Source organism: Thunnus maccoyii, chromosome 6 (genome assembly GCF_910596095.1).
Source record: "Thunnus maccoyii chromosome 6, fThuMac1.1, whole genome shotgun sequence".
NCBI classification, from domain to species: Eukaryota; Metazoa; Chordata; class Actinopteri; order Scombriformes; family Scombridae; genus Thunnus; species Thunnus maccoyii.
Window position 1 is genome coordinate 32944899 of NC_056538.1, and position 25685 is coordinate 32970583.

The 25685-nt window shown below is 40.6% G+C and overlaps 1 protein-coding gene across 7 annotated transcripts in view; it reads right to left on the reverse strand.

Moving 5' to 3' along the window:
- plekhg2 (pleckstrin homology domain containing, family G (with RhoGef domain) member 2) overlaps positions 1-25685 on the reverse strand; it is a 128907-nt gene that overhangs the window by 35422 nt on the left and 67800 nt on the right. For all 7 annotated transcript variants that reach the window (XM_042413507.1, XM_042413506.1, XM_042413505.1 and 4 more), the window contains 2 exons: positions 11985-12051; positions 9274-9320 (listed from right to left, as the gene is read on the reverse strand). In XM_042413507.1, the coding sequence (XP_042269441.1) occupies positions 9274-9320; positions 11985-12051 (114 nt within the window). The remainder of the gene's footprint in view (positions 1-9273; positions 9321-11984; positions 12052-25685) is intronic.

Sequence of the window (25685 nt, forward strand, 5' to 3'; positions counted from 1 at the left end):
TGTTGCTGACGGCCGCTGGATGTTCCAACTGACTCACATTCAAAAAGCCTCAACTTCTCTCTAGAAATACTGAGTCAATCATTGTTTTCAACGAGTCATTATGATCTCAATCTCTAAATTTAGGTCCTCTAATAAGTGTGCTGGTGGTCATTTTGGAAATTATTGCTCCGTTAATAAGATTTGAAGACTTATAGTAGCTTTGATGTCTGCCGTGTGGGTATTGTCTCAATATTTCACTAAGTTTAATGACTTGATTACAATATCTGCCCTGTCAGAAAAATGTAGCTAAAGTAGCTAACGTTAGCCCAAGTGCTCAGTGTTATCAGTAAGCTAGCGTTAGCTTGGGTCTGAGGTAGCCTGGCGTGTTTCCAGAGCATGAAAGGCAACACCTGCGCACCTTATCTTAGGTCCTCTAATAAGTGTACTGGTGGTCATTTTGGAAATTATTGCTCCGTTAATAAGATTTGAAGACTGATAGTAGCTTTAATGTCTGCTGTGTGAGTGTTGATTGACAGCTGTGATTGACAGTTGGCTCCGGGACTCACACTGAGTCAAACTATTGTCACGATATTTCACTAAGTTTAATGTGACTTGATTACAATACCTGCCCTGTTAGAAAAATTTAGCTAAAGTGGCTAACGTTAGCCCAAGTGCTAGTGTTAGCGTTAGTGTTAGGGTTAGGGTTCAACCCTAACCCTAACACTAACTTGAACTCCTTATCTGGAAGCTTCTGGCTCCAAACAGAAGAGATGAGCTACAACTCAAACTTAAAACCAACTCCAATGAAACCAACAGGTGACGTCACACCTCGCTACTTTCTTGTGGTTTAGACACAAAAACAAAATAGTTTGCATTAAAATGACAAATTTCTAAAAGTTTCCCTGTGGAGTTTTTGACCTCTAGCAGCTTTATAGATCAGTGTTTTTAGGTGTGAGTCCACATGCAGGTATGCAGGTGTCTGCTGCATGGTTTCTAACTATTCCACTGATTTATAGGTGGTTGTAATGCACTGACAAATCTAGAAAACATGCATGTAAACAATGCAGGATTTGAATTAAAAATCGGCTTTGCAAATGTTTTATGAGGAAGGAAATGCATTCAACACACTTATTAGACCTCAAGGATGCACACAAGTCAATGTTAACATACTTTTTGTTTGTTTAACTTCACATGGTACCTTTAAGGTGAGGGGACCTTCGTCATGGTTTTTTTAAAAAACAATGATGAGACAGGAAATGAATGGTGATCTCTTGTGTTAAAGTCTGATGTATTTTTTGTTGATGGGAAGAAATTGTTCACACCACCAATCATGGCCGAACTTAAAGATGGTAGTGAACATTTGTAAACTTTTAACGTCCCCCGTACTGTACAGGATCGAATCTAAACTCAATAACCTACACTGTTACTCTTTGATATACTTTGACTTTCATGTGCGTTGAGTCTGACCATCGCTGGAATATTTCCCTGCTCTTTTAAAACTTGGCTTTAAAGACGTCACCCCCGCCCAGCCTCCTGACTCTACAGCTCATCAATTTACAGCATTACTAACTGCACACGCGTCCAAGTGGAGTTTAGCAGCATAAATTAGCTCAGCATCTGTCTCTGTGCTTCCTCTGGATCTACCTACTGAGATTAGATCCACGTCTGTTAATGTCATTTTAATAGCAGCCCATTTCATGATACATTACACTGATGCAAAGTGTTTTGATATCTATGAAAGAAAAGGATTTTCAGCTCTGCTGTTGGCAATTTCAGATGGCAACGAAGCTACATTCCTGGACCCATTTTGTTATTTGGTGTGTTTCTCTTTTTACGGCGGATAACTAACCAAACAAAGACTCTCATCTCATGTTCCCAGCGGGGCTGCACTCAAGTTCAGAAACCTGCAATCCAGCAGATTTCCCTCCAAATCTGACCCAGCGGATCACAGTGGAAAAATGCAGAGCAGAGGCTGACAGAGACCAACTATCTTCTCTTCTGGTAATTACATTACTGTCACATCATGGATTTACTGAGCTCTGTGGTTTTGAAACAACACACATAGCATCTACTAAACTGATGTTCTGTATTCATAATAATAAACTTTATTTATAGAGCACTTTTTATACATGAGATGTAGCTCAAGGTGCTTTACAGTAAAAAAAATATTAAAGCAAATGCTGCCCGAATGCCAAAACTGACTAATTCAAAGCAGCATTCTTGCCTGATCAGAAAAAAAACCTCCAAATCACTGTCACTGTCCTCATGCGAGCTCTGAATCGGGGAAGATAAACAGAGGAATGGACGCAAAACCGTAGCAGGGAGTTTTGTGAGATAAACTTGTGTTTCCATTTGTATATTTAACTTTTACACCTTCAGTAAAGGTAACCTGCAGGCTGTGTCCCTGTTAACTGATGAGTTAGGGGTCAATTTACTTTTAAACGTTGATAATAAAGTTATATTGACAGAAAGAAGAAGGAGGAGCCGAACTGAGAGAGCAGCAGATGGACGGTGGTTTTAATTGAATAACTTACTAATTAGCTTAGCAAGAATAAACTGAAATATTTTCTGAATACTTAACATACCATCACCGAGAGGCTAACGCAACCAAGTGGAGTCTTTAACTGCAACACTAGCAAACAAACTAACCAACCAACCAACACGCTGCACCGGTTTATAAAACTCTGATTTAACATAAAGACCAACTTACTTTTCACAAAATACATTTAGCCAGTGATGTTGGTCAGTAAATGACAGTTTCATTTCTTTTTTTTTACATGAGGAACACTGTTAACTTGTGTCCAAATTAACCCATTGGTGACACAGGTGTCACCAAACCTTTCAATGTTCTGAAGAATTCCTTTCACAGCTTTATCCTTGATGTTAACTCCCTAAGTGACATCTACTGAACATCCTGGTGCAGTCATGTGACAATGTGTGAATCTGTGTACCCATGACATCACTTCCAAAATGGCGGTGTGGTGTGCCTGGTCAGCAAATGTGACAGAACTAGCTAATTTTCAAAAAGCTTGTTTTTTGTTACTGAAGGTAGGTTTCAACCCATCTAACAATTCTGATGCTTTAATAAGACATCCTGTATTACATTTAATGGAGTTATTATTATAACAAAGGTTCAGGAACAAGACCACGCCTCTCTCTTTCACTAATTCAATCATCAGTGCATACCTATATAAGCGTGTCTAACCCCTTTCTCTCCCGTACGTCTCAGTTCTCACAGCCACCCCCCCCCCCAAACCCCACTCTTCTCCTATCTCCCCTCTCAATGGGCGTCACAGTGGCTCACAGTGATTAGCACTTATGCCTCACAGCAAGAAGGTCCTGGGTTTGAACACTGGCCGTCCCTGGTTCTTTCTGTGTGGAGTTTGCATGTTCTCTCAGTGTTCACGTGGGTTTCCACCAGGTACTCCGGTTTCCTCCCACCATCAAAGACATGCTCGTTAGGGTTAATACTTCAACACAAGTGATTCTTCTCGTCCTATTCTAGGAACCACAGGGGGATGACAAAGCAGAAAGCTCATCAAGATATGTCCCCTACCCTGAGTCTCGACCTCCGGGTTCCTAGACGCTCAGGCCTCTTTGTGATTCCATTTGGTCCCCGGTCGTCCCAACGCCATCGACCCCCTTCATCCTTCTCCTCGACCCCCATCATCCCACCGTACACGACCCGGACCAACCTTCAGCTCCCATTCATCCCCCGGCAATCGACCCCTTCATCCCTCTCCTCGATCCGCATCCAGCCCACCATAGACTCTCCTCATCAATCCTGAACCCTCTCGACAATCCAAATAAATTTACTTTTATACCATTCAAATGGCGTGGTCTTTGTTAGTGAAACCTGTTCTGACCACATTTCTTGAACAAATTGATATAAAACAAGTTAGGGGAATATCGTTATGACATATATGTTACATTACAGATCTTTGACACTGAGGGTAGAATTTCAAAAAAAAAAAAAATCAGAAATGTGTTCCTTGTGGTCCATTTGGTCTGTTTTATATTCCCCATAATTTTCCTTTAAGGAGAAATGGGTCTGGGTTCTTATGGGTTAAAATTGAATTAAAAAGCTGCATACTTTTCCCTGCTTTTCATGTGTTTATCAGACATTGACCTTCATCTAGACCAGTCAGCTTAACTTCCTCTTGTGTTTCATATCGCAGCTCAACTAAAAACACCAGTGAATAGTTTTTCACACAGGACACTGGAGTAAGAGCTTGAAAAGAGTGTCATTCTTTCTATTTATTCAAGCTAGAATCAATGTTTAAATCATGACATTCCCAAAGAATTCCACCTCCGCACGGATGTTGGCTGAATGTGTCCGTGGTTGTTGTAGTGACGGCAGCTGTAGCTGACATTCAGAGTAAAGGTGAGCTCTTCTTGCTGCTGACATCATTTCATTTCCTCTCTATGAGCAACCACGGAGGCATCTGGCCGATGATCACCAGTTAACACGGACACTCGTTGATCTGTAACACCAGTCGTCTAACCTATAGTAGTTGGCTCTGGGTGAATGCACATCAAACAAGTGCATAAGCAAAGTGATATGCAGAAATGAAACCCATCCACTAGACGTTTTTTTAAACCATGGCCTGCCTGTGTATGTTTGGTGAAAGCAGGTCAATCTATTTTCACGCTGATTATTTGGCTTTGCGTTGATTTCACAGGTTAGTAGTTTCATTATTTGTTCAGATTAAACCGATAAACTGATTGTAATGTGATGATCTTTCCACAGTTTATAGGCATTATATCTAGATTATACGCATATGTGTGCAGGCACCCCCAGCTATGACTGACGTAAAATAAGTACTTTGATACTGCGAGGACTGCAAGAACCCAGCAGAAGAAGCAGAAAGGCAGCACTGAAAGCTGGAGACTGACAAGAGAGAGATTTTTTGGTTTTGGTGGTCTGAAAGCATTTGACCTACTTATTTTTATTGGAGTTTAATGGAGCTTTAAGGAGGCGACAGGCAGAGAGCAGCGAGCTGAGCGAGGTGAAGGCAGGGTCGACTTCCACACTGACAGACTGGGTACACTAAAGGGATTTAAACACACGCATATACAGACATGTATGGATGTCAATGAAGGCTTTTAGTGTGTATGTATGTAATGATTTAAGTGTATTAACATGCACACACACACACACACACATAGAGAGAGTGCTGGGCAGTGATCCAGTCAGGACAAACATCTGTCTGTCAGACTGATGGAGAAGAGATGGTGTGTGAGACAGTGATTCTCTACAGAGAACAAAAGACAAACACATATAAATATACACACACACAGAGAGAGAGAGGAGAGAGACTGAGACAATGAGGACAAAGAAAGACACACACAGTAAAAGAGTTTTAAAAACAGCATTTTGAAAACACTAATACTTTTAAGAGAGCTTTGATGATCGTGTTGCTCTTGCCAGTGTAGAAAGATTTACTGGTGAATGTGCGGTCGCGACCACAAACACTTGTGGTTTCATCTTTCTGACTAAATGTTCATCTTGCAGTTGCCGACACCTCTTATTCCCGTAGGACACAATGGAGGATATTTAGCTCGTCCTAAATTACTGTCAGAGGCGCAAACTTTTGAGTCATCACAATTTTTTTTAATTTAGTGGGTTTTTTTTAACTGAGACTACAGATGAAAATGAACCGCAGTTCACCTGATTTGCATAAAGTTCTGCTCAGTGAGATGTGATGACGCATGTTGCAGATGTCTGGAAAGGACCGGAGCACAAATCAAAGTTTTGTCTGCTGTTAAACTTGGAATAATGTTCGAAGAGACACTTTCGTAACTTAAGAGTGCATTCATTGTTTTTTTTTTGGTAAGTGCGTTCTTTCTGCATGAGGAACACTATATATGAGGAAATATGAGATAAATATCCTGATGTTGTCATTTCGCGTCTCTAAACAGGAACATAACTTAAGATACATTTTGCATGAGCCAAAACATGAAATGTAGTTCTTGTATTTCACTGGTGCAAAACCTCGATGTGACCTTTTAGTGAATAAAGGCTATTGAGCTCCTTTAAAGCAGCCTCAAATCCTCATTAAATATCCCCCAACATGTGCAAAAGCTTTTTTTGTGTGTTTTTCATTGCTGCAGTTGTTCCTGTCCTCTCTTCTGGATCTGTCACTAATAACAGTATACAGTAACTATCCAAAGTCCTCTAAAGGTCTAACTGCTTTTCTTGTTCATTCTCCTTTCTTTACTAGTTCTTAATAATTTTGAGCCGAGAATAAATAATCTACAGTCATAACTGTGACATGATTACCAACAATAGATGAAAAGCTGTCCAGACTCTCTCTCTCTTTCTCTGGCCTTGTTTCCTGTCATCGTTCTACTGTGTGTCTCTGATAAAGGCATAAAAACGCTCCCAAAAAATACTTAAAATAATAAAGTCAAGGTGTCCCAATGACTTAGGGGGCTTAGACACTGAGCTTTGATGCATCTCTCTCTCCCTCATTTCCTGTCATCTCTCCACTGTTTGTGGTAAACAAAAAATCCCCTAAAAATAGGAAGAAATAAGAATAAGAAAGAAAGTTGTTCCCAGATGATCCACCAGCATTATTTATTACACTGATGTGTAATTAAACATTATTATTCATTTGGAGTCTTGTTTGTGTCCACCTGGTGAATTTAAGTCCAATATTCACTCTCTTTTAGCTCTGTTTACCAACTCCTGAGGGAAATATCAGGCTCTTTAGCTGCTAAATGCTCCACTATGTTCACCAGCTAGTCTACAGCTAACTGTGTCTGTTTGCTGTTTGGTGCTGAGCGCTGAGAGTGAACCAAAATAGTAAAGTTGCAGCCAGACAGCTAAACAATGAGCTGAAACTCACTATCAAGCTCTGTAAAGCCGAGAGGAGCTGCATCACTGATAATTCTCTGTAGGTTCATCACTACGAGCCACGACCAACACATTACACAGTGACAGCTCAGACCGTGGAGGGATAGAAATATAGATAATAGCAGCTGCATGACTGTTACACACATCGTCTGGACAAACACGTTTATAAAAATGCAGCCACCATAAAGATTTTCACAGTTCAGTCATGGAGAGCTAGTCTTATTTCTAATACATCTGATTTACTGTTTTCAATTTGAAAGTTATTTTCTTTGTGCTGACTGTTCAAATTATTCTTATTGTCTTGACGCCAGGTCTTTGTTCTGAGATATGTGTGATGTGCTGGATGAGATACAGCTCCTGCTATGAACTCTTCTTCTCCTCCATAAAGCAGACCTCTCAGCACCACCACTCGCCTTCTCTCTCCTTCTACTTTACTCCATTTTATGTTTCTACTAAAACACGTTTACTCTCATCATAAACCAGATGCTTCACACGTCCTCACTCGCCGCCTAAGGAGACTCAGTTTATCAGGAAAACTGTAAAGCTTCAACAGTTGTTGAAGCTTTACAGCAGGGTGTCAACAAGTTTTAGCATCAAACTTACTCAGGGTATCAACAATATGAAATAAGAACATAAAATGAGTCCTGCTAGTTTACCCTAGAGACACTGAACAACTGTTTCAGTGTTTTCCAGTCAGGATTTCAACCACAGCGCTGTCGGTGTCTGCGTTTGATTGACATTAGTTGGCAAGCTACCGGTGTTACACTGTACAGAACGGAGACAAAGCAAACAAACTGCTGTAGCTACAAGTCATGGACAGACAGCGTGTTGCTAACAGGGATTTGAAGAGCAACAACTAAACCAGCATCTGACAGGTCCGAAATGATACCTGAAGGTATGTTTACATGCTGTTTAATGTGCTGCAGCTGAGCAGCTAATTATCTAACTCAACCGCTAACTGACGTTAGCTGTGCACTTTTCCCCAGTGAATGTTTGTTTGGTGGCTCGTTCAACAAGCTAAGCCGCAGGACAAGACGTGTGTTCATGTTTGTAAGTTAGATAAGAAGGAGACTTTAGCAGGAAAGCTAATGTGGGTTGTTGTTCAGAGTCTGAGGCTCTTGTTTTGTGTAGCAGGATGCAATCAGGCTCAGTGCGACCGTCTGCTCTGCCTATAATAAAATGACACATTATCGCTTTATGAAAGATTTGATTGGCTGTATGGAAATAAGGACTCCAGCTACGTAGATGGATGGTGGAATGGTATTTAGAATAGAATGGTATATAATTAATGTAAAACTAGGGGGCGCCATCAGGAAATCAAAGAATTAAAACCAAAAAATATAAATTCCTCTCTTTTGGTTTCTGATTTTTCTAAAAGGAGAACACAGGAAGTAATTTACAGAGCAGATATGTTGCTGTAGTAGACAAAAAAAAGGCAATTTAATTTCAGTTGGACTTTAAGGCCTCGAATGACATCCACGACATGGTCCACCACAACATATTACTAGAGCGACGGGAAAACTAGTTGGGACTTTCTGTCAAAGTGCTGGTTTGAATCTTTCTTCAGTAACTGGTAACTACACATCTGAGTGGACAGATATCCTGTGGAGTTCCCCAAGGCTCCATTCTGGGACCTCTTCTGTTCAACATCCACATGCTCCCACTAGCTCAGATTATGGAAGACAATGAAATATCTTACTATGCAGACGACACACATGTTTACATAGCGATATCGCCAGGTGACTAAAGTCCCAAACAACAAATATTTTCTCCAATGAAACAAAGATAAAAACTGAAATGATTGTTTTTGGAGCCAAAGAGGAATGATTAAAAGTTGGTGCTCAGCTTCAATCTCTGAAAAAAACACAAACAAAGTCTGAAATCTTGGTGTAGTAATGGACTCAGACCTAAATTTTAATGAAATAATTCAATTTGAAACGCTGCTGTTGGTTTATAAAGCACCAAATGGTTTCTAATACATTTCTGATCTGCTTCTATGTTATGAAGCGTCCAGACCTCTCAGATCGTCTGCAGGTCTGCTTTCTGTTCTCAGAGTCAAAACTAAACATGGTTCAGTTTTTATGCATCACATATCTGAACAAATCCCCAGAAAACCGCAAGTCTGCTCCGAATCTCAGTTGTGTTAAATCAAGCCTTTAAACTTCCCTGTTTGCCGCTGCTGTTTATTAAATTAAATCCTGTAATTTTTAATTCTCCTGTTTAGTCTGTCTCATCCTATATTATCTCATTTTTATCCTCTGCTTTATTTAATCTCTTTTAACTCATGATTAAATGTGGCTTTTCATAATGTGTTTCCTCTCTTAATTTATTTTAACGTTTTATTTGAGGCACTTTGGATTGCCTTGTTGTTGAAAGGTCCTTTACAAATAATCTTGTCTTACTAAGAGTGTGTGTGTGTGTGTGTGTGTACTTACTTCGGGTAGTTCATGCAGTAGAGTGTGTAGATGTCAAAGGCTTCACTCTAAACAGGAAAGAGAACAGACAACGTTAGAGGAGCACAGAGATAATCATCTTCTTTCATAACTTCATCATTTATCTAGAGGTATTAATACACCAAACCTCGTCTGAATAATTCATGCAACATTAGAAATTAGCTGTTTTTTTCCCTTTAATTGTATTTATTTATTAGGGGACTATATACTGTACAATTATCTCAACCAATGAGGAAGTATGTGTTGTACCAGATTTAGATTTTAGCTACTGTCTATCTGCAGGCTCACTCCAAACCGAGGGAAACAAGGTCAAAGTTTAAAAGGTTGGGGACAAATTCTGTACCATCTTTTCACTCTCCTAATCATTTTCTTTTTTTTACTATTACTTCTTGTTAGTCTATCAGTCAGTCAGGAGGTCACAGAGAAAGATAGCATTGTTTTAGACACTGGATACACACACAGGTCTTAAAATAACCATGAACATCTCTAATAGTTTAATCTAATTTCTACTTCTCTGCAACAGAAAGTTCAACTCAGTTTCAGTCTGGACAGCCTAAAACTAAGATGTTCTTTCTATGAGAAAAGTACAGCAAATTCAAAACAGTTCAGATTCATCAAATGACACTTTGGAAAATCAAAAATAACTTCAATCGAAAAACACTTTAAAGTAATATATTGAGTTTTATAGAAGAACAGAGTCATATGATGTATAATTATGAAATAAAGTACAGAAGTAAAATAAAAATATTAAATATGAAATGAATCACAGCAGAGTGACGTACGTTCTACTGACCATTGAACCGTCACCCACATGACACATACAGGAGCTGCTCTCTGATTGGCTGACAGGCTGAAGTTTGTGAGGCCAGACACATACATATACATACACACATATGTACACACATGCACCAAGAACTAACAGATGAACGCTCTGCTAGCGTCCCCTGGAGGCTGCATCTTTCATTGCAGCTATAATATGAATGTGTTGGATCACTGTAATCCTTACAAAGATATCGTTTCCACCGCTTCCTTTTCAAAATCCCACTTTTAATTCTGTTTAATTTCTTCTGTAAAACCTCTGTGTGTTCTGACTGACCAGCTGCCAACAGCCACATTACCGTGAGCTCGCTTTACCAGCAGAAACTGATCATTTATAAAAATTATTTTGCCCTGAGCTTCGCCTCCCAGGCGACATACAAGCTGCTCTTCTCTGTGATTGGTGTTGGGACTGTATGCAGCCTCACACCTGCAGACAGTATTCAGGGATGCATGCTTTCCAGGTAAACAACTATTTTAATTAATTAGTTGATTGATATTTTTAGGTTGCGTCATTTGGGATGGTTTTGGAAAATTATACCTCATTCATGTATCTTAACTAGGTTTTGTGTTTACTTGTTTGTAGCGTGTAACAGTTGTCTTAGTCTGTTTATGTTGTTTGTAATTATTGATGTAACGGTATTAATGCCACCCTCTTGACCTTTCTTAAATAAAGGATAGAAAAAAGTAGAGTTAAACAACAGGCTTCTTTTAGTAAACATGAGGATAATAAATATGATTTGATGCAGGGATAGTGCATCAAATCATATTTAAAACCTTGTTCTGATGTTTGCACTGCAGGAAGAGTTTGCCCTTTTTTTCCTGCCTTGTATTACTCACGCATGTTTGAATACGACATAATTTGTGTTTATTTGTCCCAAACAGCCAGCGACCAATGGCAGGCGCCGACTAGTCCCTGCCCGGACAATGAGAGGCAGCGAGGTGATGTTACTGAAGTTCAGCCTGCCTGCCGTCATGACAGCTCAGTCCTCACTTATCTGTAAACACTGAGAGACACATTATCAAGTCTTCTCTGTTTGTTTTGCTGTGATAAACCACATTGACCCGCCGTCTCACAAAACTCCCTCCCAAAATCTGTTGATTTACTGCTACTTCCCAGACGACGACTACATACCCAAAATAAACCCAAAATAAACTTGATAATTTATTGCAATAAATGGATCAAATAGATGCCGAAATAACTACATCATGATGCTGATTTGTCAGCAAGATGACAAGCAAACGACTTTTAAAATGAGTTCAGATGGAGCAGGGCTATACTTTGCTCCATCCAACACTCAAAATAATGTCGTCTAAAGGCATAAATGCGTAACTCGCGTTGTCCGTGTCTATTCATGTCTTTGCATTGACTTGATTATGGGGTCATTAAACTCTAAAGGGTAGAAATGGAAGGTTTGATGCATTGGTGGCACTAGAGGAAGAGGTCAGGATGCCACTAATTTCATTAAAATTCTTCTTCTGGGTATAATTGATATCTACTGAACGTTTAATGGAGACTTAATCAGTAATTGTTGAGATATTTCACTTTTTACTAAACGTCACCATCCTGAGGTCAGCTGGTCAGAAAACATGTTCATACTGTTTGTCTCTGTGCTGTAACATGTGAGTACAATATCACTACTATCTACACACACACACACACTCACACACACACAGTCAACATGTATTCATTGGGTGTTGGTTTGATCCACAGCAGCAGCAGCAGCAGCTGGTTAATGGACTGACGTGTGTGTGTTGCAGTGAATGGAGGGTCCATTTGTGCTGGTGGTTTACTGGGTGTTTTGGGTTCACGGTGTCATGTTTCCTGTCAACTAACAACCTCACACACACACACACACACACACAGCTGTACTCACCCTCTCTACGAAGCACTCAGCGATGGCGGCGGCGTGAGGACTCCTCTCTAAATCCTCCAGGAGATCACTGAGGAGACACAGACAGACAGGTTAGAGTCAGTCCTAATCCTATCAGAAATATGAAGAGTGAAGTTTTTAGACAGGTATTGAGACCATCAGCAGCACCACAGTACTGGAAGCCAGCAACAACACGGCCAGAAGACTGTCAGGGGCTGAAAATTAGCTTCAGCTAGAAGCCTTATATACATGACATCTGCTGCACTGCTTATCTGTTTATATGTGTGGTCCCTGCTAAAGACACTAATAAAATTTAAAACATGTGGACTACACTAGTCCTTCTTTGTTTTGAGTCACAGATATTCATACAGATACCAACACTTTTTAATCATTAAAGCGGTTTGACATGTGTCCACTGTAGTGGACACCATGCATCAACGGAGTAAAAACTGATTCATGGAAATCAATATAGGCAATATATATATATATGTTTATATATATATTATTTTATTACTAAGAGCAAATGGTATGAATACACATAGGAATAATAGATAACAACAACAATAGAGAAGATATTTGAAAAACAAGACCGAGGCCCAACAGACAGAATAAACCCTTTGTTGCATGACGTCCACTGGAGTGGACAGATATATTTTCAGTCACAAAAAATAATGTAAAATATAATTAAAAACTTGATAAAAGTATTTCAAACATCTTATTTAGAAAAAATAATACTTTTTTTTTTTTACCTGTTTTTTTTCTCTGAGAATAAAAGTATTTAACAGATATTCCTGAGCTACTTGGTGCATTTCCTCCACCTGCTGCCATTTTGAATTTATGATTCAATATCACAAAATCACAGAGAGTCAAAAATGATATTCAGATGGAATTGTAGACGACACTTTGGGGGTTCAACACCTGGTAGTTGGGACATGGTGCTACAACTTAAATGGTTCAAAATGGCTTCTAAATATCTGTCCGCTGTAGTGGACACCGCGCATGAAAGGGTTAATGTTGACCTGAAGTAGGTTATATAGATTTGGTTTAAAAGATTCTGCAGCATGATGGAAATGTCGTGGAGATGAAGGTTCACTATTACATTGTTAATGTCATAAAATTGCAGTTTGTATTCTGTCCGAAGCTTTATATATTAGGAGATTATAAGATGTTCTCTGCTTTTCCACAATCATTGGAGGATTGGACCCGGACAGCGATGATGATCGGACGGCGAATCATTCTCAGGAACTGGAAGACGCCTGAAGAGCCTCCTCTCTGGGAGCGACTGAGTCAACCCACCTGGATCAATCAAAGCCAATTTGACATAGTGGCCAAACTGTGTAATTACAACTACCGGGTTTGTCATGTGATGCACGCTGACCCAAAAAACACTTTTCCCGCCCACAATCATTGGAAAAGTTCCATTTGGTCTGATAACATTTGAAAAGTCTAAAAAGCCAAATGATTAAATTATTTTGTCTTCTTCCATTCAGGAAGGACTCTACTGAGCATGCTCTATGGGCCCCAAAATGGTGGAATCTCAACTGACTGTTTTTTGGCTTTGTGCACCACTGAGTAACTTCCATAGGAATGAACGGGCGCCAACTTTAAACATGGAATCCATCTCTCATTAATACAGCCAACGGTCTGAGTGAGGAAAAGTTGCTGCATATGAAAGGAGGTCATATAGGATGCAGGACAAGACAGAAATAGGGGAAAAAGTTCATTGATGATTGATCGGTACTTTGTATCTGCAGATATTTGGTATCGGTTTGCCTCCCTAATTACAGTAAACACATCCTGTGGCTTCACCTTCCCATGCCGGGTCCTGCAGGATCCTGGTCCTGCTGCAAAAACCTCCAGCTTCGAGCACGTCGACAACCGCAGACACAAAGCAGCACCAACAGGTCAGATTTCTCCCACAGAGTTTTAGTGTAACTCTGGTTCACGGCCAGTTTGCTTTGCTGGGAGCCAGTGGAAACATTTAGCACTCTGATAAATAAAAAAAAGCCTTTAGTTGTTACTGTGTTATTAGATGAGTTCAGCCACAGTCTGAAAGTGAATGTGACACTAAACTGACTCCAGAACCTGCAGACTGTTACAGCTGGCAGACGTTCATCCTGAAAACTCTCCCTCCGTTCCCACAATCCATCCTCATCGTCATCCCTTCATCCTGCCAAGTCCCAAATACTGCTGCACACACACACACACACACACACACACACACACACACGCACGCACATACACGAATTTCCACAGGTCATTTCTTCATCTCTCCATCTTAATTATTGTCTTCTGTTTCTCTTTTTGTATCTATCATCTATTTAAGCCATGATTTACAACTCTGCTAATACTCACATTTAATGCACCACACATACACACACGATACACAGATTCACACAGAGAAGTCATATTCGAACACCCCGAACGAGTCCAAATTACTTTTTAAATAGAGACATGTGGATCAGTAACCTGCGTGTGTGTGTGTGTGTGTGTGTTAAACTCAGGAACGAAACTCTACATCAACAAATCAGGCATCCAAAGCTAATCAGTTTTGACCTGTTGTCCCAAATCAACACTTATACTAAGGAGGTTTTTAGCAGCAGTGGCGTTATGCTGGCGAAGCAGATCGGTACCTCTCATCACCGCGCCCGAAATCACTCGATCACCCGTCACATCACACTCGTATTTTAGAGGTGTTTTGCGCCAGATTTGGACACGAGGCGCGTCTCTCAATCTGCCACAGTACTTAAAAACAGAGCTGCAGACTCTGTTTTAATTGTATCAACTTTATTGAACAAAATAGCAACGACAAAAGCAGTTAAACCACCATAATTTAATCTATTCATACTAATGAAATACCAGGAGTTGCTAATTTTTGATCATCATCACTAGTTGAAATGACTAAAATAAGTACATGGAACTGTTGGCATGCAGACTAACTAAACCTTTATTTAACCAGTTGAATCCTGTCGAGATTACAGGATCTCTTTTGCGAAGGATCCCTGCAGCAATACAGCGACATACAAGCGAACAATTAACAAACACATAAAACAAAAACATACAGTCAGTCAGAACTCACAGGATCACATGCCTGAAAAGACAGACATGAGGAAACAGATCGAGCTAAGGAAGCAATTACAAATTCCAAGTGAATTTGCCTCTAAACCCTTCACTACATCTTTAAACGCCTTAATCAGGATCAGCTCATCTAGCTGCAAATCTGTCTGCAAACGGTTCCAGGCTGCAGGCGCGGAGAACATTAAGGCCTGTTTGCTAAATTCAGCGCGAACCTTTAGGGACACACAGTAAGAGGGTGTCATTTGTGCACAAACAATAACACTATTCAACACTATTCTCCCACAGTGGAAATCACAAAGGAAATAAAGACAATAACAAATAACAATGGAATTGAAATCGGTGGGAGAATCCTGATGTCGCCGCATTTAGCTTCGCATGCACACGTATTGCACAATTTCCTGCTTGTGTTAAAATGATGTAGCGTGTTGTTTTCTTGTAGATTAACTGCTAAAAACCTTGTGTTATGAATATGAGGAAATAAGTATGTAGAATGGATTACAGGCCCAAAGTTCAGACTCCACCTGACCTCTGACCTCACAGCCCGTCCTCACAAGAGAAACGACAGTATAAAGCAAAGCGACCTAGAGTTACGTTAGCGCCATCTAGTGGCCGTGGTAATCGTGACCCTGCCGAAGGAGAGAGACTCCTGTTCGCTTCCCGTTTCCATTGTTGCCACGACAACAAAGGTTCCGTATCTTTAAGGAAGTAGAAAACACGTTTCAAGCGATCATTTTTAACCCAAACCCTGATCTTTTCCCTAAACCTAAACAAACCTTAACCACAGCTCTGTCACACCATAAAACATCGTTATATTCTAACAGTGATGTGTGACGGTTTTTCAAAAAAAGCAAAAAAAAGACAAACGATGTTGTCCTGCTGATTACTGCTGCTTCACATGGGTCTGCTCTCTTGTTCTTGTTCTGGTCTTTGTATTTATCACAGTAACATCTGTTACATCTGTTCATTTCCTGGTTAATTAGGATATGAAACACTGATCAGATTGTCCTGAAGCACCGAAACGGTCTCTGTTAGACCGACATACAAGAAAAATTAAAAGCTGGAAACCTGTTCTGGCTCCGCAGTGGAAACCGGATCACTCTGGACTGCTGCTGCTGCACATCCTGCATCGTGTCGCCTGAATATATTTACAGGTAAAATTGTTTCTATGTGTTAAACTCTGTGTCTGTAAACCAAACTAACCCTTTTTGGCCCCCAAACTAGAAATCAAACAGCTGCTTTGCCCCATAATGTTTTTTCTGTATTGGTTTCAGTTCAGCTCTGCAGAACATTTCTGCATCACTGCTCTCACCGGGATAAAAGCACATAAAGACAGCGCTGGTGTTTGTCTTTTTGATGAGCTGTTAAAAAGTTTTTCACGGTGGTTTATATGTGCGAGTGAGAGTCGTCACCTGTGTGAGAAAAAGTCCTCAATGAGCAGCGATTAAAAGAGAAATTAAAGTGAGTAATGCAGCAGACAGAACACAGCTGCAGCAGTCAGCTCGGATCATCGTCACGTCGCTTTCCAACAGAAAATGAATATTTATAAAAACCCTCACAGTCAGTTCACATTTCTACATCTCTGCTTTTTTCGCTGACACACTCCACAAAAGTTTTCTTCTTCTTCTTCTTTTAGTTTCCAGACTCGTTCATGTGTTGAGTGACTTTCTTCACTTGAGACTCTCTGAAACACGTTAACAGCAAACGGCCTCGTTTCAGATGCAGAGGTCAGCGGGGAAGAACAAAGCGGTAATATAAGCTCCGTCCAAGTCTACATTCATCTTAGTTATATATTCAAAACATATGTGTTTTATGTGCAGCTATAGTATGTAATGTTGCAGTTTTACACCGAGTCGTTTTCATGACCCCGCGGGTGCTTTAAACCTGTTGGCAACCGATTTGTAAATTTAAAACAAAATCAATGAGCTCATGATCACCTGATCTATTGATTTTTCTCCGGGGACCGCCGCTAGCCTGCCAGTGACGTCTTCCAGCAGCTAATGCTAGCTTGAGAACCTCGCTACAAGAGGACTAGTAGAGGCAGAACACATACTGATTGACAGCCGTGAGATCCCGCCCCTCGATTTTGGCCTTCTCTGATTGGTTAGAAGGCTTGAGAAGGTACACACAGGGCGTTGACAACATGTCTCCACATTCAGATAAACTTCAGAGCATATTTCAACAAAAAAAAAATATGAGAAGAAACTTCCATACTGTAGCTTTAAATGATTAATCTATTAGCAAAATAGTTCAATTAGTTGTCTCTTCTCTCATTTATTATTATTTATTATTACTGAAACGATCAGTAAAATACGGTTCTAACTAAACTACATTTATCAACATCATGAATATCAAAAAAAAAAATAAGTGATGGATTCTTTAAAGGTCTGACGTCCTCTCTGACACGCATGTTAAATATTTCCCTGCTCATGTATGCGATGAGGACATTAAAGACCTGAAAGCAGCTGAAACTGGTTATTTCCTCAGCGTGCAGTTTAAAGATAACACACACACACACACACACACACACACACACACACACACACTCACACACGTCAGAGAGCAGTAACATGAACTGTTGCGGGAGACTGAAAGCTCCTGGAACAATCTCTGAAAAGTTCACGTTTTGTTTTCACTTCCTGGAGCAGATGTTTGTTGCTAGGCAGAAACACGAGCCAAACGTGTGATGACTATCTGAGAGCTGCAGCTCACTGAACAATATATCAGGAAACTCTGGAGCCTCAGCGATTTCAATGCAGGGATTTAACTGCTAAATATATTTTACATGACATCAGAGCCAAGCGTTGAACAGGAGAGAGACGTTAAAAATGAACTGATAGGTCTGCGTGTGTGTGAGAGAGAGAGAGAGAGAGAGAGAGAGAGAGAGAGAGAGAAAGAGGAGGAAATCCAAACATCTGACAGGATTTTAAAGATGATCATAAATCAGGAGGAGAGGAGAGGAGAGGAGAGGAGAGGAGAGGAGAGGAGAGAGGGAGAGGAGAGGAGAGGAGAGGAGAGGAGAGGAGAGGAGAGGAGAGGAGAGAGGGAGAGGAGAGGAGAGGAGAGGAGAGGAGAGGAGAGGAGAGAGGGAGAGGAGAGGAGAGGAGAGGAGAGGAGAGGAGAGGAGAGGAGAGAGGGAGAGGAGAGGAGACAAGATTAGAGGAGACAAGGAAACTGGAGGAGAGGAGGAAACAAAAGAAGGGAAGGAAGGAAGCAAGAGAGGAAAGAAGGAAACAAGAGAAAACAAGAGAGAAAATAAGACGAGGAGAAGAGGAGGAGGAGGAGGAGGAGAGGAACCAAGAAGCAAAGAGATGAGAATTAGAAAAGAGAGAAGACAAGGAGAGGAGGAAACAAGAAAGGAGAGGAAGGGAGTAGAGAGAAGAAGAGGAAATGAGAGAGGAGGGGAAGAGATATGAGAGAGGAAGAGGAAACGAGAGAGGAGAGGAAGGAAGTAGAGAGAAGAAGAGGAAATGAGAGATGAGAGGAAGGAAGTAGAGAGAAGAAGAGGAAACGAGAGAGGAGAGGAAAGAAGTAGAGAGAGGAAGAGGAAATGAGAGAGGAGAGGAAGGAAGTAGAGAGAGGAAGAGGAAATGAGAGAGGAGAGGAAGGAAGTAGAGAGAGGAAGAGGAAACGAGAGATGAGAGGAAGGAAGTAGAGAGAAGAAGAGGAAACGAGAGAGGAGAGGAAGGAAGTAGAGAGAAGAAGAGGAAACGAGAGAGGAGAGGAAGGAAGTAGAGAGAGGAAGAGGAAACGAGAGAGGAGAGGAAGGAAGTAGAGAGAGGAAGAGGAAACGAGAGAGGAGAGGAAGGAAGTAGAGAGAGGAAGAGGAAACGAGAGAGGAGAGGAAGGAAGTAGAGAGAGGAAGAGGAAACGAGAGAGGAGAGGAAGGAAGTAGAGAGAGGAAGAGGAAACGAGAGATGAGAGGAAGGAAGTAGAGAGAGGAAGAGGAAACGAGAGATGAGAGGAAGGAAGTAGAGAGAAGAAGAGGAAATGAGAGAGGAGAGGAAGGAAGTAGAGAGAGGAAGAGGAAACGAGAGATGAGAGGAAGGAAGTAGAGAGAAGAAGAGGAAACGAGAGAGGAGAGGAAGGAAGTAGAGAGAGGAAGAGGAAATGAGAGAGGAGAGGAAGGAAGTAGAGAGAGGAAGAGGAAACGAGAGATGAGAGGAAGGAAGTAGAGAGAGGAAGAGGAAACGAGAGATGAGAGGAAGAGATAAGAGAGAAGAAGAGGAAACGAGAGAGGAGAGGAAGACAGTAAAGAGAAGAAGAGGAAAGAGAGAGAAGGAGAGGAAGAGATCAAACAAGAGGAGAGGAGGAAACAAAAGAAGGGAGGAGGAAACGAGGAGAGGAGATCCTTTCATCCTTGTAACTCGGAGCCTCTGTGTCATCGAGGTTAAAGAGTTTAAAGTCCTACTGAGGAAACAAACTAACACAGTTTAGCTTCATTGTAATTTCAAAACCTCAAACATTCAAATATGACCAAGAACAAGAAGCAACCAGAGCTGATTAAACATGATCTTCAAACAGTCAGTGAGTCACGTTTCCTCTGACACAAACGTCTCCGGCAGTTGCATTTCATCTGTAAGTTTGCTGACTTCACTGTAATTTTCATGATTTTCATGTTAGTTTTGACCAAACAGGTGTGAAAATATTTTGTCACCATTAATTTTCCCGTGTTCAGAAACTCTTTCTCTCATTATTTAAAGCCTACAAAGCCAAACTCCAGATCTGCGGTTTGATCATGTGACTCCAGAACGACACATTTTCTAATCTGGCGTCTCTATCAGCAGTAATCAACAGGATGACATCATCCGTCGTCACACATCACCGTTCAACAACAACGCTGTGGTTCAGGTCTGGTTTAGGTTAAGTGGCGGGTCAAAGTTACTACTTCCTAAAAGTTAGGCCATCTTCGTCGTCATGGCTACAATAATAACCACAGGGGTTAAAGGTTAGGGGACGATCGTAGTTACACTTTTTAGATGACAGTTGGCACTCAAACCTACTGTATGTTGTGATATCTATAACTCAGGATGTTTCTGACTCTGATTCACTAATAAAAGTCTGAGAATATTGGATTTGTTAGTTCCAGCTTGTAAACAGTGTTGACATCAACATCCAAGTCATAATTATTTCTGGAAAAAGTCCGATTTTAAACCCAAATTTCAGTCTCGAACACTTTGGTTTTTATGCAGTTTTCATGGGGAAAAATCTCTCAGGAGGAGGTCGGGGGAGTTTTTATGTGGTTCACAATGTGCCCAAAGTTTAAAATGAAGTCCAGTTTTCACAGTGAAGTATTCTCTAGACTGTGGATGATGTTCCAGTTTGGATCAGTGTGAACAGTTATCAACTATACGAGCGAAGAGGAGGACAGTCAGAAGAGGAAATAAGAAAAATGTGAGATTAGTTGTTTCCTCGCCAGGACTGTTTTATGTTGCAGCACACACACACACACACACACTCACACACACACACACACACACACACACACTCACACACACACACACACACACACACACACACACACACACACACACACACACAGGAGGTTACACCACAAAACTCTCACTTACATTCTTAGTTAACAAGCTGAAATCAAGTCTGTCATTATAACACACACACACATATATATCTATATATATATATGTATGTATATATTTGCACACAAGGACACACACACTCTCCCTCCTCCTCTTCCTCCTCTTGTCCCTCGCTCGCTCTCTCTCTCTCTCCTCGCTGGCGTCAGGCCTCATTTTGTGGCCAGCGGACATCATTAGTGGGGGATTGTGGGAGAAGAAGAGGGAATTCTGGGTGTTTTTTTATGGCGTAACCACAGAGGAGGGAGGGAGGGAGGAGGAGGAGGAGGAGGAGGAGGAGGAGGAGGGGGAGGCTGAGCTGGTAGAGAGACAATGTCAGAGGAAGCAGAGAGAGAGATAAACAATAAAGAGAGTTTAATACAACAAAGAGAAACTTAAGACACATAAAAGACAGACAGATGGAAGACAGGCAGAGAAAAAAAGACAGCGGATAATCAGAGACAGAGAGGAAACACTTATTTGAGAATGAGGGCAAGTAGTTTGAGGAAAAATAAGAGAAGATAGATAACACTGTAAGAGATGAAAACAATACGATAAAGATAAGAAAAGAGAGCGCTCGCTCTTAAAGATTCATCTGTTTTGGTTTTTTCTGTCCTGCAAACAGTGGATGGAAGAAGTAGAAACCAAGACTACTACGTAAAAATATTCTGTTGCATTTAAATCCTAACTTAAGTGAAAGTAAATAAGTATTTTCAGCTAAATAAACTTAAAATAACAGAAGGACAAGTTGTGACACACTAGCAGGGTTTCCAAACATAGAACACATAACAGAATTTACAGATTATCAGCAAAAGAAAATCTGAATAAATGTTTGTTTCCGTCCACTCCTGTTGTGTGAATATTAGCAGATAAACAGCAGGTGGCGCTAAATCTCCAGTCGGTGCCGTTAAACGGTCGCAGAAGAAGAAACACACAACAAGATGACGTCATCAGTCAAAGCTCAAATGATTGAAAACATGATGGAAATATGACGTTTCTGTTAGTTTCATGTATTGATGTGAGGAAGGTTACAGTCTCCTCATCATCGCTACACACAGATCTGATGTTTTTAGCTCTTCACGTCCTTCGTGTACGTCATCGTTTATTCACTACGTTCCTCAGACACAACAAAGACTTTTTAACACAAATTGAAAATAGTGGATGAAAACGCAGCTACTGATTTTATAAAAGAAAACAAGAAAATTGAATTTTTAACAATACTCTGTATTTTATAATCATGTTTTTTTATGTAAAATCTAAATCTCAAAATTAACGTCAGCTGTCACATAAATGTAGTGGAGCAGAAGTATAAAGTACGATGAAAGTACCTCTGAGTGAAGTACAGTAATGGAGTGAATGTACTTTCCTTCATTAACTACAAAGGAAGAAGTATTAGTATGAAGATTATTATATAATACACACAGAACACAGTTAGTTTGTGGTATGGAACTGATACGCAGCACCCGAAGACAAACAGGTTTGTTCAGCAGCTGATTCTCAACACTCAGATATCTGAGTGTTCTTGAACGCATCAACGGTTTCCTGAAGAAGTTTAACAAAGAAAGTAAAGTTGAGTAAATGTCAAGTCTCTGAAAAATGGAGGTTTTTAGTGTGTGTATGTATATACAGAACATTATTATGTTACTATATTCTTATTCTCTTATAGTTAATTTAGCTGTTTTTTTCATTGGTGTATGTGTTTTTAGTTTTTTTTAATCCACTGTAAAAGATATAAATATTGTAAGAACGCTACTAAAAATGCATCTTTGCAATAAAGTCTTTTTGTGTTTTCCACAAAGTTTATTTCAGCTTTCTTCCCTCAAAATGCGACAGTATCTTTGCTTTCATCTCTTCGAGTAATCCTCAAAAAACTGACTTTATAGTCAAAATACTGGATTTATTTTCTGTCTTCACGTTGTCAAAACTCCTCTGTGAACAGAGCAGAAAGAGGAGAAGAAGAGTTCAGGGTTTGTTTTTTTTTTTCTATTCTGGATGAAAACAGAAAACAATACTGAACTGTTGACTGACCACATAAACTGCACATGACTCACACACACACACACACACACACACACACACACACACACACACACACACACACACACAGTTGTACAGAACATGAACTCGGTGCCTATTTAACTGAGTAAACTAACAATCTGAGTGTCACTGCAGTTTTTGTTTACATTTGTACATTTTCCATTTTCCATCTCCCTCCCTCCCTGAAGACAAAATGCTTTACAGTTTAAAGAGATTTTCCTCATGTCAAGTCCAAACCGAAGACTATATATATATATATATATGTATATAAATATATGATGAAGATGGAGGTAGTAAGATGACATTCTGTTTACAGCCTCTCTAGTTTGTTGTGCTACATATCACAACTTCTTGACTTTTTACTACATTGTAAATTTCCCAAAGAGCTTCGCAGTCTGGCGGTTGTGATTTGTAGCACAACAAGCTAGTGAAGCTGTTCCCGCACATGCTCAGTAGCGTCTGCCTTACACAGAACTACTCTCCAGAGACCGAAAACGTGACGCTGTTATTAGTCTTCTGGGCCGTTTCTTCTTCTACTTCTTAATAGTTTCTGGACAACAACGCAGGAATCAGATATATCAGGCTTTGATACACACACAATACTTGTTAGTAGATCAGTTCATTAGGTTGGATCCAAACATGAAGACAAATATGAATCAGCAGACATATCACCAGCTCCAGAGACATGTAGTTTACACAATGTTTGAGAAATGAGGGACTGTCTCTCTAACGACCTGCCTCCATCTTCATCTCTTTATCTTCTTCGCTAAGTGTTCGATTATAAACTCACGTCAAACAAAGCAGCATCAGTTCTTTCTGTTTCTATTATATTTTATTCTGATTTCACTTTCAAAGTTTGATTTATTCGCAGGTCCTGTGATGTTTCAATTTTGGACAATTTAACTTAAACAACCCTCTGAGTCTTCACACCTCAGCTGCGCAGCACATTTTATCATCTCAGCTCTTTTCTCATGGGATTTAGCTGCTAAATATACAAACCAAGCCCTGACCCAACATGGCCCCGTGACCCCCCGAACCCTGCGAGCGAGGGCCGAGCCGAGCCCCCCCCCACCCCCACCCCCACCCCCACCTCCCCCTGCAGAGCTGGGGCCAAACCAAACACACAGAGAGAAGGGGTCTGGTTTTCATCCTCAGACGAGAGAGAGAGAGCGAGTCGACTCTTTAACAGAGTGATAAACAGCAGCTGACGGCCGGGCATCTGAGATATGCAGCTTAACTAAACTGATGACGGATAGAGGAGACGGGAGGGGAGGTATTTATGAAGCAACACATGAAGAGGGAAGTGAAAGCTGCTTTATCAGCTAAGCCATTTTATTCATAGTTTTAATTGTTGTATTAAAGTTAAAACATCCTGAGACCGAGCTGCTTGTGTGTTTTGTTTCCCAAAAACATCCCAATGATCCAAAATCCATTTCACAAATCATCTTAAGAGATGTTTCCCCAAAGCATCGTAACTGAAGACGATTAACGAGCGACTCCTAAACACAGGCATTTAATTGTTTTTGTACATTTGTGCAACCGACACACAACAACACGTCATGGCAGCTCCAGCCCCCCCCCCCCCATCAGTCTCTGCTCTGGAGCCAAAGAGGGAGGTTTTTATTTCCTTCTTTCATCAGGACGAACCTACAATTAGTTGCCAGCAGTGGAGCCAAGACCGACCTGCTGCCAAACTCCGCTGCTTCAGGTGTGTTTGATTTACGTCCCGTCGGAGGAGGAAACAGCGAGGGACGAAGCTGCAGCTCGGGTCGAAGTAGCCAACGCTTTGATACGACAGAAGTCCTGACAGCAGTTTATCAGCGACGCCGTCACCGCGGTCCAACATAAATACTGACTTCTATTCTCTTTAGTGTGAGGAGACTGGATTATCTTTATCTCTAACAGACTCCAGGTCTGAAATAAAAAAAACTCTGTGTAATGAATCATTTATATATTTTATTTTCAACTATCAGTAAAGGTGAAAAGAGCATAAATAAATCAGGAATACTGAAATGTTGGAAGTTCATTTAAGGCTCCTTTTATGGTGCATTTGTTTCAGTGGGAGACATCATATCACTGGACATATTATCACGTGTTATAGTCTGAAAAGTGAATTAGTCTTTTTATCTCATTATAGGATTCCTCTTTAACCCTCTAACATACACCTCCCACGAGATAACTTATTTTAATAGCTATAAAGGTCGAGCATTTTATCTGGAATTTTTTCACAAAAGTTTCTTTTCTGAAAATGTAAAGACACAAATATAATCTATCAGGACATAAACATAGCAATTTGTGTGTGGTAGATTAGAAAGCCTGTTTATTCCCCTTTTAAATGGTGCCACATTTGTAAGGAACATGCATTTGTGGGATGAGCAGCAGAGATGAGTATGTGGGTTGCGCCCATGAAAAATATGCCAAATCTTCTCTGCCAATGCCAAACAGCTTATTCTGCCATTGACTCTTTGCTGTGGGATGGCATCCCATTCTTCAACCAGCATTTGTTGGTTTGTGGGGGTTTATCAGAGACTACCTCCAGAATTTGGGAGTGGAGAGGATGGAATGGCCTGCCAGCAGTCCTGACCTCAACCCCATTGAACACTTGTGGGATCAGCTTGGGCGTGCTGTTCGAGTGACCGACACGACCACTGACTTGCGACAAATGCTGGTTGAAGAATGGGACGCCATCCCACAGCAGTGTGTGACCAGGCTGATGACCAGCATGAGGAGGAGGTGCCAGGCTGTTGTGGCTGTGTATGGTTCTTCCACATGCTACTGAGGCTCCTGTTTGTTAAATGAATAAATTGTTAAATTGTCTTGTTTCTTTAAACTTCAATCATCCAATCCACCAAACACCAAACAAGAGTCAATGGCAGAATAAGCTGTTTGGCGTTAGCAGAAAAGATTTGGCAAATTTTTCATGGGCGCAACCCACATACTCAGCTCTGCTGCATGTTCCTGTGGCACCATTTAAAAGGTAAATAAACAGGCTTTCCAACAGTGAAAGATTTATTGCCAA